We start from the raw sequence: 18,742 nt of genomic DNA, 5'->3' as shown, positions 1-18,742 counted from the left end.
CTACCACCCTAGCATTTATAATGAAAACATGTTCATGCTGTACCTTAAAGGCCATGAATTTGTGGTAAGGTTTTGGTGCCCAGGCGTAGATTTCCACTGAGTTCTTAAGTGCAATCACCAGGAACTTGATTCTCTCATACTTTACTGGAGACAGAAGAAAAAATAAAACACACAAATTTTTAAAAGAGTGCCAGTTTCACATTTCGTAATATTTAAAGAAATAACGCATTACTTAAGATTAAAAATCCGATCAAATTGTAAATATGAACTTGTTCGCAATAGCTTACCTGGATAAGCTATTTCATAAGGTTGAATGAATGAATGAAAAAAATCTAGCCATTTGTATTAATTAAAAACAGCATCTCACCAACTTTATAATGCACACAGCCCTCCAGCTCCCCAACAGTGATCCAACCCTGTTTCTTCTCGACTTCTGGGTCATTGTGTAATATTCTGTTCCTCAGCCAGGACAAATAGTAAACACGCAGCTTGTTCTTTTTCCCTGAGAGAGAGGAGAAGAAAAAACAAACAAACACCTGATGTAAATTTCTGAAAAGAGGTGATCAGATAAACACATAAATTATAAGACACATAGTATTTACCAGATATGGTGACTAACACATTCAGACCCTCCAGCACATCCATCTGTAAAAACCGCCGTCTTGTAATCAGGTTGTAGACTTTGCCCTGCCCACTTCGGTCAAGCAGCATTAAACCATTTTCCGTCCCGACCAAGAGGTTCACACCTGAATGCAACACAAACACAGAGGGGTTAATAAAAGGAGGGATTTGTTGATGCATTGGAGAAAATAAAGCGTGTTCCTCCTTACCCCAGAGCGCAGCACACAGGATTTCTGAGTTGAACCGCTTCTTGTATTTTCGGATCTCTGGCGTGTCGCTGTGAGGTCTGATGTTTGTGGGGTTCACATTAACAACAGAGATCTTTCTGGCTTCGTTTAGTCGCGCCTGCTCCTGCCTCAGCAGCTCGTTGGCAAACATGGCTGGGACGGGAAGATCGGAAAAGAGGTCAGGTTAAATATTTCGAGAGCGCAGAGTCGTAGCAGCAAAAGTAACGTCTGAAGCTTTTCTTCTACCTGCTGCTGAGCTCTCATCGTTTTCACTCGGGGAGGTTTGATAGACACGCGGGTCAACGAAGGGAGTAAACGATGCTTTGGACCCACTCAAACCAAACTGCAAAAACACCAAACCTGATTGGTCAACAGTGGCCTACATTGATCGGCAATACGCACGGCTGAGTGTTCATGAGCGCGGCCGTGGTGATGTGTTCGAGCCTGACCTCGGCCATGTTGCTAAGTTCCTGCAGAGCTGTGGTGGGTGTGGAGTTGGGAGAGTTGCTCTGCTGGACTAGGTCAGGGAGGTTGCCATGGTTACTGTGATTGCTAAAACCATTGCTTTCGGAGTGGCCACCTCTCCTCCTTTCCTTGGCCTGAGTGACAGAAGTAGATGATCATTTGAATCTTAAGTGTGCAGATTGTAGAAGATCGGTAATTGAGAGCACAGCATAAACAAAACCACATTTTTATCCCGAGATACTTTTACATCTACTATTCCTATTCAAAAGTATAAAACTGATTCAATGTTTTCACATAAAAATTTCATTTGATTTATATGTGGCAGAGAAACAGACAGCAGCATAAAACTTTCTTACACACCTGAGAATTATTGTGTGAATTTGTTCTGACTTTACCCCGTATTTGAATACAACTAATTTACAACAGTGAAATTTGACCTGAATATAGTTCTGCAAAGTATTGAATCAGTGAGTTTGAACACAACGGTGCAGCATGAGTTTCAGATTTTCATTTGTACAATATTTAAAAAAAAAAAAAAAACATGTAAAATTTAGTGCTAATTTGTTTTGATCTATGACAAAAAAAAATCTAAATGAAACTCTGCAAGGGCTTCATGCATTTTGTGTGTGTGCATTACTGAGAATGTGTGTGTGCGTGTTTTCACATTCATCACCTCTCTCATCATCAGAGTACTGTCCCTGGAGCTATTATAGGAGTCTCCCAGAGCGTCCTCTGCCAGCCCACCGTACGACTCAGAGCTGCTCTGGACTCCCGGCCTGCAGTGCACACACAGACTCCATCGCTTACAAACAATTTCTGCTGAAACCGCGCCTGCACTCACTTGGCACAGAGCAAATTCCAAATGCGTGCAAATCTTTAATAGTAACAAAAACTGACGGACTGCAGTACATTATATTATATTATATATATATACAAAGAAAGAAAAATTAAAATAGAGATGGCGGCTTACATGATGCGGGGGATGTCGCTAACGGCAACGGTCCCGTCGTGCCCCAGCACCTCCCCGTCCTCATCGCTGCTTTCCGATTCTGCGCTGGAGGATGAGTAGTCTGTGACCTTTATCACGACAGCAAGAATTAAGATCAATGAGAAACTTTGTCGCCTAACAATGTACTATAGATTAGATTAGATTTATTAGACCAAAACACAAAAAGAATCTACATAAAAAAAATTATATATCTTGGGTGAACAATTCTGTATCATTAAACGAGTTTTATTTGGAAATATATTTTGCTCCAGAAGTTTGTATTAAAGTTCTTTCTTCAAAAAATTTGGAAGCAAAAGAATGCAATTCTAAACACTTACATTACAAGGACTGTATCGAATAAGGCTATCGTATGTTTAAAGTTCTTCGTTGTTTACTTTCTTCAAGTGCTTTTTCATATTCCTATTTTCTACACTGATTGAATTCAGCCTCAAATAAAACAATTTGCTCTGTTTTAAATTCCTCCAAAAATGATATGAACTACAAGAGATTTCTCCTTTGCTTTGACCAGTGAAGCTGATAATTTATAGCAGGGACTGGGCTTTCCCTCAGGGTTTGTGACCGATGTGGCTACTGGTATAAGAACGATAATATAAATAGGCAAGCAAGCAGCACCCTCCGATCTAATTTATAGGAACGTTACGCTAGCAGATAAAGCAGATCTGATGTTAAAGTGCCCTAAAACCTCCATCCTCTCTTGGACTTGTTTTTGGCACAAAAACAAGTCCAAACCTTAATTCTTATTTCATTTGGCAATCTTCCAAATGAGTGTAGAGGTTCAGTCATATATTCAAAGATTGCTATATCTCTTTGGCACCCCCTGTAATTGTTTGTAAATTACCTTAAAGCTAATTATGCTTTTATTGAGGTAGTATAATCTCACAGAGATATTTTAAGACAATCCACCTTTTAATTTTAGGACATTAATTCAGTGAGGGGGGGAAAAAAATAAGTTTAAGAACCAATTTCTTAAAAAAAACTATAAGTGCCACAAATATTGGTACTCCTGCTGTGAGCACTGCTAATCTCCTTTAGCAAGAAAACACTAGATAGTCTACAGTATTGAGTTCTCTCATCTTTCTATAGTTTTTAGCCATAAATGCATGAAAATTGGGATAAGAGGAGCATAGAAGACTGCTGATTGTGTTTGGAGCACCATTAAAAGGTTTCTTTTTGTCACAAAATTTCTATTAAACTGCCGAGAACCCACCCAAAGTGTTTGTGTAGCTTAAAAGTAAGACATAAAAGTCTTTTTTTTATCTTCCCCTTAAACCTGAGAGAAACTTAAAGTCATAGATTGATAATTAAAAGTTAATTCAAAACCCGTACACAACCAGATGAATCAACCACATTTATTTTACCAGAATTTTAGGGAAGAGCAATTAAGTAAACAAAAACAGAATAGCTTAAAATCCTGGACTGTTTGTTAGGTCTAATCCTCTTTGTAAACCGCAGAAAGTCAATAGAATATCACAAGCTAAAACAAACAAAAATAAATAAAAATCTGCAAATATATTTTACTTATCAGTTTCTGTAAAATGTCCACGTACCTTGACTGGAGGCCGACTTCCTTCCTCTACCCTCAGTTCTCTAAGTTCCTTAGCCAATGCGCTTAAGTCCTTTAACAGAGGACAGAAGAGAAGACGCATACAAAATCCTTTAGTACGTCTTTTTCCTCTACCATTCACCAAAAATCCTGAAGAAAGGCAGAGGGTAAATCACATAAGAGGGTACAGGGTTCAGCAGCATGACAGGAGGACAATAAATGTGCTGTCACCCACACACAGCCAGGCCTGTAAATGTGTGGAACAAGAGTGCTGATTTTACCGATTTCATTTTAGCTCACTAATTTCGACACAACTTCGTGAGCTTTAACAATCAGCACTTTTATTCGCTCAAGAAGAAGAGAGACACAGCGGCTTCAGGGCTGATGCTCCATAAGAGGGCAGCATCTCTCGGCCTCGCTCTCTAACCATCATCCACATGCCAACCAACCCAAGGGGTCAAGCCGATGGATCGGACCAATCATGCAAACAGAGGCGAGGTGGACTGCTTACCAGCTCCTCCTGACCAGTTACCACGACAACAAAGAAACAGGAAAGAATGATTCAGAGGATGTTCAGGTGCTCGGCAGCTTGTCTTTTACCCCCGTTTCCCCTCTTGGATGTAGCCACACAAATCATGCATGTATGCAACTCGCTCCAGTACCAGCCCACATATACTCTCTTAGGTGTGTGTGTCAACGCACACACACACCGACATTGCCATAGCACCCTGGATTTTCAGAGCTGGAAGGAGAAACACTTGACTTCCTGTGAGACCAACTAACTTCACCATGCTAGGAGAGGATGAGGAAGTCTCACAATTTCGGCTAAAGATGACCGGGATTAAAATTAAAAAAAAGAAAAGAAGAGAGGGGGACTCAGTTGTCACTAACCTCATCTATGGCTTTCTTATAGCTCTGAAGAATAGCAAAGAGACAGAGGAGCACAGACAGAAAGAGAAGAGCAGGTGAACAGTAGAAAAATAGAGGAGGAGGCAAGTAAAAGCTTCCAAGAGAGGAGATGGAAAATAAGTGTGTGTCTGTTTCCTGCTGGACTCACTGCAGGTCTGCTGGGTCTGGCTGATTCCCGGCCTTCCTCCTGTTTGGGTTTGACCTCTTCGTTGGCTCCAGGAGGAGTTCCGACCTTCTTGGTCTGGCCTATAAAACCCCAAAAAACCGACCTTAAACATCAGTTTACATTAAAGGGATTTGTTGCAAAGAATTTAGAAGTAAGCTATTGTTAAGAAAAAAAAAAAAAAACATCTTCTATGGTTTTGTGAGAAACAGAAAATTAGACTTCTTAAGGGTTTCTTTCAACAATAGCTTTCCTCTCACCATTATTCCAAAAAGGCCAGGTTTGGGAAATGCACAATTAAAATATGTTCTGCCGACAATTACTCTTTGGTTACCAGGGGCTTCCAGCAGGCTTCTTGCCTGCTTCTCTTTTTCAGAAATGTTCTCTTTGTACAGCCTGTAAGTTTACATCAAGAGGTCTACAACACTTACAACCCAAAGGTCATTTCTGTCCTTGGGCTTGCTAAATAAAATGTGTTGAAAGCCATAAAAGCTACGTGACCCATTGAAAACAAAGAGCTTCTCAATTTTATAAATACTAACAGTATCCTACCAGAAAGAACAAATTCAATTCTTAAATGTCAAAAGCAGTCAGTTTTTGATCTAGAAACTTAATCAGTCTGAACAAACAAAACAAAATTTAAAAAAAATGCAGTGCACCATAAATGTTCACTGCATTTACATTACTTTGAACAAGAAAATGAATAAAAATATATATTATTTGTTTTACTTTGATCAGCAGCAGAAGAAAAAAAATTCCCCAAATCCTGGTACTTATTTGATTTTACAACAGGTGAAAATGCTCTGCACAAGGCTCTGTATCAGCATAACTTTTCTGATTACAAGGACCTTGTCATTGATTTCATTCTTGCAAATGTTTTTTTTTATTTATTTTTTTTTTTTTTACTGAGCTGTCCCACAGTTCTTAAAGCTTGCCTGTGGTTACAAAATGCAACGACTTATCTGTGCTTCATCCTATCACCGCCTCTGTGGCAGACAGAGATCTGAGAATGCTGTGTTTAAACCATCCCTCCGGCCCTCTGTTTGACACTTCCCTGTATCTCCCTCACTCATTTCCTGCCCCGTATCTCTCCATAGACTATGAGTAACAGGACACATCAGACAAGCTGATCGGAGCACAGCAGCAAACGACAATATCCTGCTGAAAGCCTCAGAGAGTAAGTGGATGTTCTGTTTGTTGTTGTTTTCCGTCTGCGTTTTCGCAAGAAATCTTACTCTTACGCTAGACTTTCTGCAACCCTCGGCATGCAGCGTAGATGTGTGCTTGTATGTTTATTCCTTTTAAATACCTCTCCTCTCGGAAGAGCCTCCCTGAGATGAAGGAGAAGACGATGATGACGAGTTAGAGGACGTCCTTTGCAGCATGGCATCGAGGGAAAGCTCAGAACGGCGCAGATCCGGATTACTGAAAACAGGGCAGGAAGCTGCACAATTGCTTTGTTTCGAACTTAACATCATCAGAGACAAGAGGTTAAAAAACACCTAATAAAGTCAATGAGGTTTGGTGGGTCTCCTTGTCGGATTTCTATCTAATTAAAAGCAACATATTAGCTCTTTTCACAAAGGAAGAGTGAACACGGTACATATTTTTGGGGGGGGTAGCTAAGCCAGTTTTCTGTTTTGGTCTTTACCTGGCCCGTATGAGCTGGGAACCAGAGCGAGGGCCCAGACCCACACCACCATTTGGGGAATTCTTTCTAACAAGGGCTGGAGAGATGGAGGTTGTCCTCTGGGGAACCTGGATAAGCAAAACCACACAAAAAAAACAAAGAAGCATTTAAGTTTAAAACAAATGTGAGAAAGATCGTAGAATGTGAATCTGTTGCCAGGAATAGGATAGTCTGTCTTTTAATCACTACCGCTGTAATCTTTGCTTTTAAGCACAAAATTAAAGAAAAAAAAAAACATGATGAAGTGTGAAACATAAGTTAAACAAGAAAAAAAACACAATTCAAATAAATCAGTACTTCACAAAATTATAATCAAGAATCAGTTCTTTTCAGCCTTCATTAAATACCAACCCTGGGGGGGATATCCTCTTCCCTCAACCAAGCAGTCCTGTCTCGATCTCGTTCCTCCCTGCTGCTGATGTGCTGCTGGGGCTCTGGGGTATCAGAGCTGGGGTCTGAGTTCTGAAGGGGCATCTCGGGCTTCGGCGACGCCACGCCAGCCCCCTCACTCTGTGCCGAGCCCGTCTGGTCTTGGAGAGATGGCGAGCCGGACATGGAGCCGGAGTGGGCCTTCGAGGGAATGAGATGGGCCATCTGAGGTGAAGTCAATGAACGGAGTGACCAACGGAACGCATGCCAGTAAAGAAGGTTGACAAGGTGGATGGGAGGAAAGAATAGAGGAGAATGTAAGTGTATGAAAATGGATGGAAATGGTATTGAATTGAGACATGAAAAAAAGAGAGATGGGGGGGGAAGACAGAAACGTTAGACAAATTACCAAATCATATGTTGCACAAAGCTTTTGAAGCAATAATGTAAACAGGGTGTGTAATTATTTGTATGGGAGCACATGAAACATTTATACGACTCTTTCTGCTCACACACACCCAGTCACACACACCTGTGGTTGAATGGAGCGGTGGATGGGAGGGGTGCGGGTGGGCTGCATGCCTCCGCTGCTGAACGACTCGGAGCGGGGAGGGAGGGAAGGGTCGGAGATGCGGTGGGACACTTTGTGCTGCAGCGCTGGCGAGCTCTGCCTGTTCATCTTAGATCGCTCCTCCACCTGAGACAGGCCACATACCACAGTCACTCGCAGCACAATCAATCACCATGCTTCACCTACCACTGTTTATCAACCCCCCCGTTTCCCCGTGCACCACCTCTGTAAGCCACGAGACGCTCTTAAAGTCCTTCGGTTTTTAAAGGGTAATAGTCTGGTTTTTCCGGTCTTTAATTACATAGCTATGCCTTCAAGGGATTCGTCGTAAGTCTCATTTTCCTTGTCATAACCTCAACCAGAGTGCAACAGAAATCCTCGTTAAAAGTTATGCAAGAGCTAAACTGACAGCAGGAATGTGACCAATGCGTCTCCTGCTTGTTTTGATCTCACTCCAAACCAACTGCCAAAACTAATTTTCTCCCAGTCAAATTCAATTCGATTAAATGAAACTTTTTTTATATACTCTTCAATAGACCTGGGTCTACTTTCCAGGATCAAAAGTTTGAAATTTGTTAAAATTTTATGTTGCAGTCATGTTGTGGATGGTGCAAAAAAAAACAAAAAACAACATAATCCATTACTCTTTTTAAGAAAACATCATTTTAAAACTACAACTAGCAAGTAACTTGCAAAAAAGCCAAATGGAGCACTAACTACCACTTTTATTAGGCCCCACATAAGAGACGAGGAGTAAAAGAGTCTTGTGGCTGACAGAAAAGGTCAACAGTTATCCCTAATCTCCTTTAGCAAGCTTCATACTCAAACCATGATAAAGATTTTGAATTTGTGCAGGAGCAAGAGTCACAAATGCAAATCAATTTATCAGTACTCTAAGTATCTAAGAATGTTAAATAAAAAGAAATGAAAGTATTTTTAGACACACTACGTATCTGTATGAAAAAGGCAGAAAGCTCCTCTGAGCAGTGTAATCTGATTAGCAGATTATCTGCTGCGCTGCAAGAGAATCTCTAGGGAAAGCTCCCAGCTGCCAAAATCACACCCGACTACTCTAAACAATCTACTCAACAGCAGGTTAAAGGCTGAATCATGGCTCGGCAGGGCATAGTTTCAAAACCTTCAAGGTAAAAAGACATGTGGGGAGAAACCGATCCCGTTCTGAGGCTTTTTGAAACTTCACACACAGTTTTATTCACAACTAATTATTAAAAAATGTTATTAAACTGCTGCCTTAAATTGTTTCCAGATGCTTTTTTGATACCCCTAAAGAAAATCCAGTGCAGTTAGTTGAGAAGTCAACAAATTCAGAAATAGTCCACTTGTGTGTGATGTAATCCCAGAATAAATACAGCTGTTCTGTAGGTTTATAAGATAAATCCTGAATCCAAGTGCATACCACCGTTTTCAAATTGTTGTTTGTAGAAACAAAATACAATCACATTGCATTTTCATCTTCACAGTTATGAGAGACTTTGTTTTTGTTTAGCTTTTATAAAATCCCACCAAAAAACACGTAGAGGTTTGTGATTGTAACCTGACAAATTTTGAAAAAAAGTACACCAATAGGTTTTCAAGGCAACTATGCCAAGCTGTGTCATTTCTCAAGCCAGCTTAAGGGAGTTGGCTATAAGGAAGTAGACGCCCTTTGCCATCTCTCCAGGCGGAGTAGTTCCCGAAAATGCAGTTAGCTGTTAATGTGACAAGCCATTATTAAACTGATAAATGAAACAACGTTCAACAATGGAAAAAGGAACACTGGGAAGAAGTCACAAGATGTTCTTTGAAAACGACAAGCAGTAGAGGTTAGTGTAAGGTTGACTGTCCTACAAGAAACCGAAAAATTGTTGTTAGTAGAACAAGAAACAAGCTTTTGGGTAACTCTGCTAAAATCTTTACCCAAGAACTTCTTCCTTCTTCAAAAGAAAACAAATAAATAAGGATATTAATTCTGGACACCGCTGAAACTGAATAAGAAACCACCAAGAAAGGATGGAGAACAGGCTTGTGAAAGATCTGTTCAATTCTGTTCTACAGAGCAAGTCCACCACCAATTGGCCTGCACCAGTCACCAAAATGGAGCCAGTTTAAGTGCTTTACTGACCTAAAAACATACTGGGATGGGTGGGATTTCCTGATGACATCGTGCCCAAATGTGTGTGTGAGCGGCTCACTGTGTTGAACATTGTTGATTGGGGATGAAGGTGAAAGGGGGATTGTAGGGTCGAGATCGGGTCAATGTCAGCCTACATCTTAAATTCTGCATCTCGCCTCTAAAGCTCAGGTCCAGTTTAGAGCACTATTTTTAAATATGAAATATTCACAGCATATTTACATTATTTTACACGTTGTCTGCACCTTTCTCTTGGACTTCTACCTTTGGCAAGTATGGTCAGCCTTAGAGAATTCAGAGAGCGCATTTGGAAATGAGAATTTTAAGAAACGAAAGAGGTTAAATCGAGAAAATGTCTATGTGGTGTGAAACGATAACAACAGTAAAGGGTCAAAGAATACATAAATGAATCACTTAAATAGAAATACAAACATGTGTGTGTCTAGGAGTGAGTGAGTGAGTGAGTGAGTGAGTGAGTGAGTGAGTGAGTGAGTGAGTGAGTGAGTGAGTGAGTGAGTGAGTGAGTGAGTGAGTGAGTGAGTGAGTGAGTGAGTGAGTGAGTGAGTGAGTGAGTGAGTGAGTGATGTAATCAATGTGCATTTTGGAGCAAGGTACTCTAAAGTACTCTGCTCTAAGTTTTCTTAAGTTGACAGGCCTAATTGAAACTCCCAAAGATTAACTTTGGGGAACTGCTTTTAGGAGAGCGATTTCCACCTAGAACGTTTGAAATGGCTTTAGTAAAGCTTGTGTCCTTAGGAGACGAGGAATTTATTTTGTGGGGCCCAATGTGTCCAGGAGACGGACTCCTGGACCGTGATTGCGGGGAGAAAGGTGAGTGACAAGGGGAGTTTTGTTTCGATGTGCGAGGAGAGAGGCCTAGCCAAGAAAATGGCGACGACGGAGAATGGGCTTGCAACTGTTCGGTGGAGCGACAACGAGACAGATTATTGTCTAACTTAAAATCCTGCCCAGGGACAATGAGGCGATTGCCATGGGTGAAGTCAGGGGAGTACGAGTTTCTTTGTCTACCAAAATTTAAAAAGCCATGTGCGGGGAAAGAACGCGAAAGGGGATCTACTTCTTCACTGTCCTGGGAAACCAAGCGTGCTCTCAAGTTCTCATGGCTGACAGCAGTCTTCAGATTTCTTGCAAAGGGGTTTGAATTGGCATTTTGATGTGGTTTCAAGTGTTGTTGGTTGGAAAAATCGTTCTGCCAGTGCTGCTGTGAATTTCCTGAGGAAATGCCAGATGCATTTGTCAGGTGGAAAGGCTGCGAACTGCTTTCAGGGTCTACTACTATATCTAGTCTACGGCAAGGTGAGTGAGCTCTCCGAACGGGGAGGGGACTAACCGATAGGCAAGTGTTAGAAGAGGATCCAGACTGTGGAGTCTGAGTCTGTCCCAAAGCCTGGGGATGAGGCTGAAGAGCTGTAATATTTGAGTCTTCAGATCCAAGTGTCTCTTTGGGCAGTTGCCCAGCTCCCCCCATCTGATTTTCTAAAGGCCCTTTGTCAGGATTGTTTGCTACTGACACACATATTTTGAGGTGCTGTGGAGTTTGGATCTGTCCGGAAGCCTGGGGGTGAGATTGAGGTGCCTTTGACTCTGCAAAACTAGCCCAATCTTTGGGTGCCTGCTTGAGTTTAACTCTCGGATTCTCAAAGGCCCCTTTGCCAGCATTGTTCTTAATTGGGTTCGTAATCTGGTTCTGATTTGTGACCCGTTTATCTTGGGGTGTCCAGTCTTCTGGTGAAACACATATTTCTGGGATCTTCTTATGGGCTCTTCTAATTGGTTTTTCAGAGACCCTGGGTTCGCCAAAGGATTTACTTCTTTGTGCTTTTTGAGGGGCTTTGTTTTCTCTAGAGGGGAGATTTTTAAGTGCTTGTGCAGATGGTTTACCAGGAGCAATTGGCTGCTTCTGGACCTAGGAGTCAAAGTCAAAGTCAAAGCACAGTAAGTAGGAGTACAACAGGCATTTTTATCACGGCAACACTTATTTTGCAACACAAAACGTATGATTAGACAAGTCTCCGGAATAAATCATCATCATACTTCATGTAATAAACACATAAAGAACCACTTTCTAAATCCTGCATTCCTGGTTTCCACTTACCTCCTTAGCCCAGGCTGGCTTGTCATTAGGATGACTGGCATCCTTGAAGTGGTAAAGCGGTTTCTTTTCCGCTTGCCTCCCCTCCTGCTGCTGCTGCTGCTGCTGCTGTTGTAGAGACACCAGGTAGGCTCTCTCCTGCTGGAGCTTCATCTGCAGGAGTTCCGCCTGTCGCTGCTCTATGATCTGTTTACGCTTGTACTCCTAACGAGAGAAAGAAACGGGGACGAATGAAAAACATGGCATGCTGCTGAAGGGCTAAAAGACAAGGTGGGTTGGTGACAGAGTCACAATACAACGAAATGTCTGGAAATGAGGAATACGGAACGAAGCGGGTCAAAGTTCATTAGGCTAGTTACAACACTAGTATTTACACTGGCTGTCAGAAGTTCACATATGCTAATCACTGGTATGAATCTCATTGTTTAGGCTTTTAACAATTCACTTGAACTGCATTTAATGTTTAGGTCCCAAACTCGGCCTGGGGTCTTTCAGCATTGAGTATGCATAACCTGCTCATGCGTGCATTCTTTCTGGCTACTCCGACTTCCTCCCATAATCCAAAAACATGACTGTTAGGCTAACTGCTTATTTGACTGATGACTGACAGTATAAACATAATAAAAGTTGAGATTCTAGCGATTGGGATCTTAGTTCTGGCTTGTGGAGCTCGTGCTGGTAGGATCTCAGAAGCCCTTTTTCCTCAAAAAAACAGAACAGCAAATGCAATTCAATTCAAGGTAAAGATATTAAGTGCTGTACAAGAATATTCCATTCTGTGTACTTCCTTCGGGTAATCCTTTGAGATCCAACCAATTTATCACACATAAACATGCAACAATTGATTTCAGTAACTCCAAAAGCAAGAATTTACATTGGTTTACACACATTTGAAGCTAACGAGCTCAGGGGCTCAGAGTAGGGTTTTCCCTCACAGTCAGTGTGCTGTGTTCAGCTGTCCCCTGGGTGCATGCAGCAGGGATGGAGTTCACACGCCACAGATGAGGAGCAGTAATGGAGGGACTATAGTTTACCAGCAATAATGCCTGTTCTTGTAGGAGCTGCTGCTGGAGAATCTCTAACTGTCTCTGTTCCTCCTCCAGCTGTCTACGGATATACTCCTGAGCAGCATGTTGGCACAGGGAGAAAGACAGAAATTGAAAATCTGGAGAAAAAAAAAACCCTCACACAGGCAGAGCAGGAAGGACTGGGACAGGGAGAGAGAGAGAGGAAAAGAAAAGATAAACTCCTGAGGTGGCGTTTGGAGGAGAGATGAGATAAGAGTGGGTCCGGATGAAGTAAAGACGACGATGTCTTTACTTCCGATAGAAAGTGAGATACGGTTTCAAAGCAGAAAGAATGTGCAAGAGAGCACCGAAGTAATAAAGACAAAATAGAAAGACACACAGAAAATGATTTAAAAAGGAAGTTACAATTCACAGAAAGGACAGGAAAAAGAACGACATACGGCTCTGGAAAAAATTAAGTGCCCACTGCACTGCAACCCATTAAAAACCTCATGGTTATACCACCAAATAATGATTTCTGAACTATTTCTGTGTTAAAACATTAGTATTGTTGTTTCAAATGAATATGAACTTGTTTTCTTTGCATTATTTGAGGTCTGAAAGCACTGCATCGTTTTCGTTATTTTGACCATTTCTCATTTTCTGCAAATAAATACTAAATGTTTTCTTGGAATTTCAGAGACATGTTGTCAGTGGTTCATAGAATAAAAGAACAATATTCATTTTACTCAAACATATACCTATAGAGAGTAAAATCAGAGAAACGGATCATTTTAAGTGGTCTCTTAATTTTTTCCAGAGCTGTATATACAGTACCTAGCAAAAAAAAATCTAAACTTCCTACATGATAACCACAAACTTCAAAGTATTTTAAGTATTTGAAGTACATAATCACATTATGATTCCATGTGATAGACCAACACAAAGTGATGCAGAATTGTGAATTTATTTTATTTTTTAGAAAATTCCCCCCCAAAAAATAACTGACATACAGATGTGTTTAGGCCTCTACTATGTATAACCCATACATTAAACCAAACCCTTTATCTTTATAGATGAGTTAAAAGAAAGCTATACTAAGTCCTGTTTGTCAGTTTGTCACAAACCATGTAGCGGAAGGAGGTGATCTAGTGTGTGAAAAAAAAAAAACCTTGTGCATCACCCAATTCCCATTGTAAAGTACGGTGATATCATGCTGTGGGACAGTATATTTTCTTATAGTTTTAATGCAGAAATATGAGTCACATGTGAAAAGGAGTTCGACGCAAGTAAATCCAAAGCAATCCAAAAAGATAAAGATACATGTAAATATATGTCACTCCTCAACATAAGCACCACGCTTCACAATTATACACTACTTTGTGTTGGTCTGTCGCAAAAGTCCCCGTTAATACACTGGAGTTTGGGATTGCTACTTAATATGTATTTCTGCTATTCCAAAATTGTTTTGGCTCTCCATGTCATGTCTGATATAAAGAGAAAAGAACCCTCTTGGTGTAGATTCATGGCTTCCAAAAACTCAAGACAGAGTTACTGGACAGCAAACACAAGACCTTCAAATCCAAAAAATCGAGCAAATTGGAAGTCAGAAAAGAATCAATTATTAAAAATGTGAACCTGTTCTCTGGCCGCTTGCCTCCTCTCCTCCTCCCTTCGGATCTTCTCCTGTTCCTCAAACCTCTTCCTCAGCTCACGCTCTCTCTGCTGCTGCTGTTGACGCAGAACAGAGTCTCATGAAGGTTCACATAAAGAACTTTGGGTTCTGTACAAAGTTTTAAAAAATGTTTCTAAACAAAAATCCTAGGCAAGAAAAGCTATACAACAACATCCCAACCATCTGCTGTCAAGGTTCCTATACAGCTTCTGTTGGTGCATTTTACATTTGATCTAAAAACATCTAATACTGAAATTTCCAAAGAATTTATTGCAAATAGTTCTAGTTTGCAGGGTTTATACCAAAAGCCGGAAACAGTAAGGGAGGAAGGAATCAAGGAAGCAAGGAAAGAAGGAGAAAAAGATAGAAAGAAAAGACAGTAAGAAAAGAAGAAAATATGCAAGGAAAGAACAGAAATAGGACAATGGAGTATACCAGGAAAAAAGGACACAACATTTTGACAATGGGACAGAAACTCATTTTGTTTTTCCATTCTAATCCATAGCTGCAAAAAAAATTGAAATCAAATCATTATAATTTTCCAGCAGCCAAAGGAACCCTGTGCCTTAAAAAAAGCTCCAACAATAGATTAAAGTTGGAAATGGGAGCTTTAAGGGCTCTCACACACTGGTGCCCTGGGAGAAATCCACAGAGAGCACAGAGATTAAAGGCTGAGGATTTAGCCTCCCAGAAGCCTGCTCTCTGGAACTAAAGGAGGGACGCTGAGGGGAAAAGCCCGCATGTGAATTTTTCTGCTCTTTTTCTTTCCTCAACCGAATCGGCTAATTTGCAATACTCGGGACAAGAACAAAGGAGTTTATTTACAGCACACTTCAGCTTGAGGGATCAAAGGAGTGCGGCATTTTCGCCGCAGACAAACGCAATCGAGTCGCCCTCTCGTTCCAGTCCGCCTCACCTCCTCCAGCCGCCTCCTCTGCTCCTTCTGCTCCTCGATGCGCTTCTGCCGCTCAGCCAGCAGCAAGCGCTTGTGCTCGTCGTTCTGCTTCTGCTCCAGCTGCTGCCGCCGCTGCGCCTCCGAGCGCTCCTTGTTGGCCTGCTGGAGGCGCAAGAAATCTCGCCTTAAGGTCGACTCCCCCGGGACGTTGATGATGGAGCTGGAAGAGGCGGCATCATTTTAGAGTCGGTGGAAAGAGATCCTGAATGTGCGGGGGGTGAGGCCGCACAGATGGTTTTGCAAGTGTGTGGATTTGAGGAAAACAGCTGACCTTGGTTCGCCTTTATCCCTCTCCTCGTCTTCCTCTTCGCTGCCGCTGTACTCGTACTCTGTCTCGTCTTATGTGAGAAAAGAAAAAGTGGTTTGAGAAAAATCAAGCATGGTATTCACATTAAATGTATTCCCATTCAGTGGGATTTTAGATGACAGATTGGCACGCGGTATTGCATAATTGTGGAGTAGAAGATGGATTTTTTTTCTAGACTTTCAAAGGTTGACCGGGAAGCAGATCGTTTAGTTTCCAGGCTCTTCTTCTCTGCAACTAGCTCTAAACTGTAAATCCGTCTGTATGAATGGATCGAAAGGACAATTTATTCCTGTATTTAAATTGGATTTTGTTTTTGTAAAATGCCTTGAGACGACATTGTACGAATGAGCAGAAATGAATTTTTACATTTAAAAAAATTTAAAAGTGTGGCAGGCATTTGTATTTGTATCCACACCCCTACGCACTCTGATACCTCTAATAAAGACCCAATTGTCTTTAGAAGTCGTCTAATTCACAATTGAATAATTTTATCTCAGTATAACTACTGAGATTGCTGAATATAATGTTTAGTACTCTTAAGAAATTGATTGCAGACACCAAAAGCATAAATCTGTTAAATCAGACAGGTTAGAGATACTTGAAAGGTTTGAAGTGAGGTTTAAGTGGCGCATTAATCAGGGATGCAGCCAAAAGGACAAAAAGGAGCTTCCACTCTGGAAGCGCCGTGGAGACCCGGGGGTCTGGAAGGGAAAATCTCTCCATAAAACAACTATTGTTATCCACTATGAAATTCTAAAATTTGACAGAAAGTATTTGTTGGGGGGAAAAAAAGCTAAATTTAAAGTTTGCTGCAAACAATGAAGGGGACAGAATACACGCATGCTAGGGCAGAATTTCCCCGACAGGTTTACATCAACACACATTCAGTTATTAAAATTACCCAAAGTAAACCAACTGAATTCAATCGAGAAACTGCAGCAAGACTTGAAACGTGGAGTTCAATCCACTCTGACTGAGCTTGAGATATTTTGCAAAAAAGAACAGATAAACATTTCAGGGACATAAAGCTCTAATGAGAACCATTTATACATTTCCTTCCATTTCACAATGATGCTCTACTTTGTGCCGGTCTATCACATAGCACTCCGATACAATAAGTTAAAGTTTGTGGTTGTAATATTACCAAAACATGAAAATCTGAAGGGGTTTGAACGATAAGAAGGTGAGAAAATGTAACAACAGCAAGAGAGGAAACCCATTTCGTTTCGTGCCGTAGACGTTCCACTTGAATCACCCCGGCTCATTACCGGCGTCGGCATTCCCACATTCTCATTTGTCCGAGGCACTTTTCTTTTTCTCTCTCTTTTTTTTTTTCCTGAGCTCTTTTGAATAAGAGCGTAAATTGAAGTTTTAACGGGTGTAGCGAGGTGGAGAACATTAGCTGGAGAGCTCTTTCAGTCCAAAAGGGGCTTTAAGGCATAAATGGTCATTGAAAGTGCTGAGCTCTTCCTCACTACAGATCCACATGTACCTGTTCTCAGGGTGTGACAGAGTGTCATCTGGAGACATTCACAGACTAAAACACCGGCAGGGTGCTTTTATATAAAACCCCCAGTGGAACGTTGTTCCTTGGAGCGGTTAAGGTGGGGCTTTTCTCTACTTTGAGCTTATGTAAGATTAGCTTCACACACATATCTGTGACTTGTATCTCTTGCTGCCAAGTGAATTGCAATGGGATTGTGTGCAAGGCTATAATTGGCCTTCTCAACAACAACTTATGTGTTTTTTGAAGAATGTTTAAGCTTATTGTGCTCTTGGAATGCATTTCCCTCTGGCAAAGGTTCTGAGTGCTGGCAGTCACTTTGTCAAAACAAAAAAAACAGGTGTTGAACCTGCCACATATAAACAACTTCTTGCTGTGATCCACTCAGATTTATGAGCTGGATTCAAAACTTTAGTGACCTATTAAGATTATATCGGTACCATCAGTTTAAAAAAATAAATAAATAAAAATAATAATCTATCTCTCCACAGTGAGAAGAGTTTAATCTCATAGATTAGGAGGATGCTAGCCAACTAAACTCACCAATACCTCTAACGATTATGATAACACTGATGAAATATCCAGCCAGAATTTCGCATTTCTCAGAAACTTACTAAAATGAAAAAGAAGGACTCAAAGGCATCATTTATGGCCCCACAATAATAAAATATTCATGCTCTTGATGTCTGCAATCAATTTCTAGCCAACACTCTAATTCTCTTTTAAATGTCACCCACCTCCAGCCTTTTACAACATCTGAATCCCAACTACTTTGTGACGCATCTAGACATTACAGCGGGAGTCGTTCCTCACCCCTCTCTCCTCGCTTCTTCTTCGTGCGGTCGATGTGGTCCTTCAGCTGGATGCGGAGGTGTCTCTCGTTGGGAAGCTCTGTGATGAAGGGATGCAAGAGGAGATGTTCTGTGCTGGGCCTGTGGCTGTGGCTCTTCACCAGAGTGTTTTCAATGAATGACTGGAACTTCCTTGACCTAAAATCCAATACATCCAAGTCAGAACTGAAAATCTAACTAATTTCTGTGTTTTGTCTTGCTCAGAATTGCCAACAGACATACAGATATAAACATATATATAATTCACACTCACCATTTCTTTGATTTGAGTCTGGGGGCTGGGTTGCGTGGAATGAGGAAAAGGGCTCTCATTGGGTGCATATCACACAGCGCTAAGGAGGCAAACGATGGGGAAATTAAGCGTGACTTGTTCTTCAGATTGTATTATAACAGATGTTATCACGATGCACATGAAAAGCCAACAGGCACGCATAAGCTATTGATACAAAGAGTTAATTCATTTTACCCAAACGCGCCCTTGTCTCTGTGTTCTTTCATAAATCAAATAGAGAATTCACACCAAATGTATGCAACACTTGTGTTTTTTTTAAATCTCCTAGCATGTCTACACATTCAACCATTTTTAATTTGTTTGACTCACCGAGTGAAAGATACAGGGAAGCTTTTATTTT

General features: G+C 41.1%; 1 protein-coding gene across 12 annotated transcripts in view; it reads right to left on the bottom strand.

Moving 5' to 3' along the window:
• Positions 1-18,742, bottom strand: part of tnik (TRAF2 and NCK interacting kinase) — a 64,288-nt gene that overhangs the window by 7,430 nt on the left and 38,116 nt on the right. For 2 of the 12 annotated variants that reach the window (XM_023352191.1, XM_023352194.1), the window contains exons 9-30: positions 18,364-18,442; positions 18,073-18,248; positions 15,720-15,786; positions 15,410-15,608; positions 14,457-14,549; positions 12,846-12,932; positions 11,815-12,015; positions 11,050-11,625; positions 7,529-7,693; positions 6,979-7,221; positions 6,589-6,695; positions 6,247-6,362; positions 4,923-5,020; positions 3,870-3,938; positions 2,284-2,390; positions 1,987-2,089; positions 1,298-1,447; positions 1,095-1,191; positions 831-1,001; positions 603-746; positions 368-502; positions 44-144 (exon numbers count right to left, since the gene is read on the bottom strand). In XM_023352191.1, the coding sequence (XP_023207959.1) occupies positions 44-144; positions 368-502; positions 603-746; positions 831-1,001; positions 1,095-1,191; positions 1,298-1,447; positions 1,987-2,089; positions 2,284-2,390; positions 3,870-3,938; positions 4,923-5,020; positions 6,247-6,362; positions 6,589-6,695; positions 6,979-7,221; positions 7,529-7,693; positions 11,050-11,625; positions 11,815-12,015; positions 12,846-12,932; positions 14,457-14,549; positions 15,410-15,608; positions 15,720-15,786; positions 18,073-18,248; positions 18,364-18,442 (3,284 nt within the window). The remainder of the gene's footprint in view (positions 1-43; positions 145-367; positions 503-602; positions 747-830; positions 1,002-1,094; positions 1,192-1,297; positions 1,448-1,986; positions 2,090-2,283; positions 2,391-3,869; positions 3,939-4,922; positions 5,021-6,246; positions 6,363-6,588; positions 6,696-6,978; positions 7,222-7,528; positions 7,694-11,049; positions 11,626-11,814; positions 12,016-12,845; positions 12,933-14,456; positions 14,550-15,409; positions 15,609-15,719; positions 15,787-18,072; positions 18,249-18,363; positions 18,443-18,742) is intronic. The other 10 variants (XM_023352196.1, XM_023352201.1, XM_023352198.1 and 7 more) reach the window with 6 other exon arrangements.

The sequence above is a fragment of the Xiphophorus maculatus genome, chromosome 19, assembly GCF_002775205.1.
Source record: "Xiphophorus maculatus strain JP 163 A chromosome 19, X_maculatus-5.0-male, whole genome shotgun sequence".
Lineage (NCBI taxonomy): Eukaryota > Metazoa > Chordata > Actinopteri > Cyprinodontiformes > Poeciliidae > Xiphophorus > Xiphophorus maculatus.
Note: the sequence above shows the minus strand (reverse complement) of the source record. Positions and strands in the feature narration are given on the sequence as shown.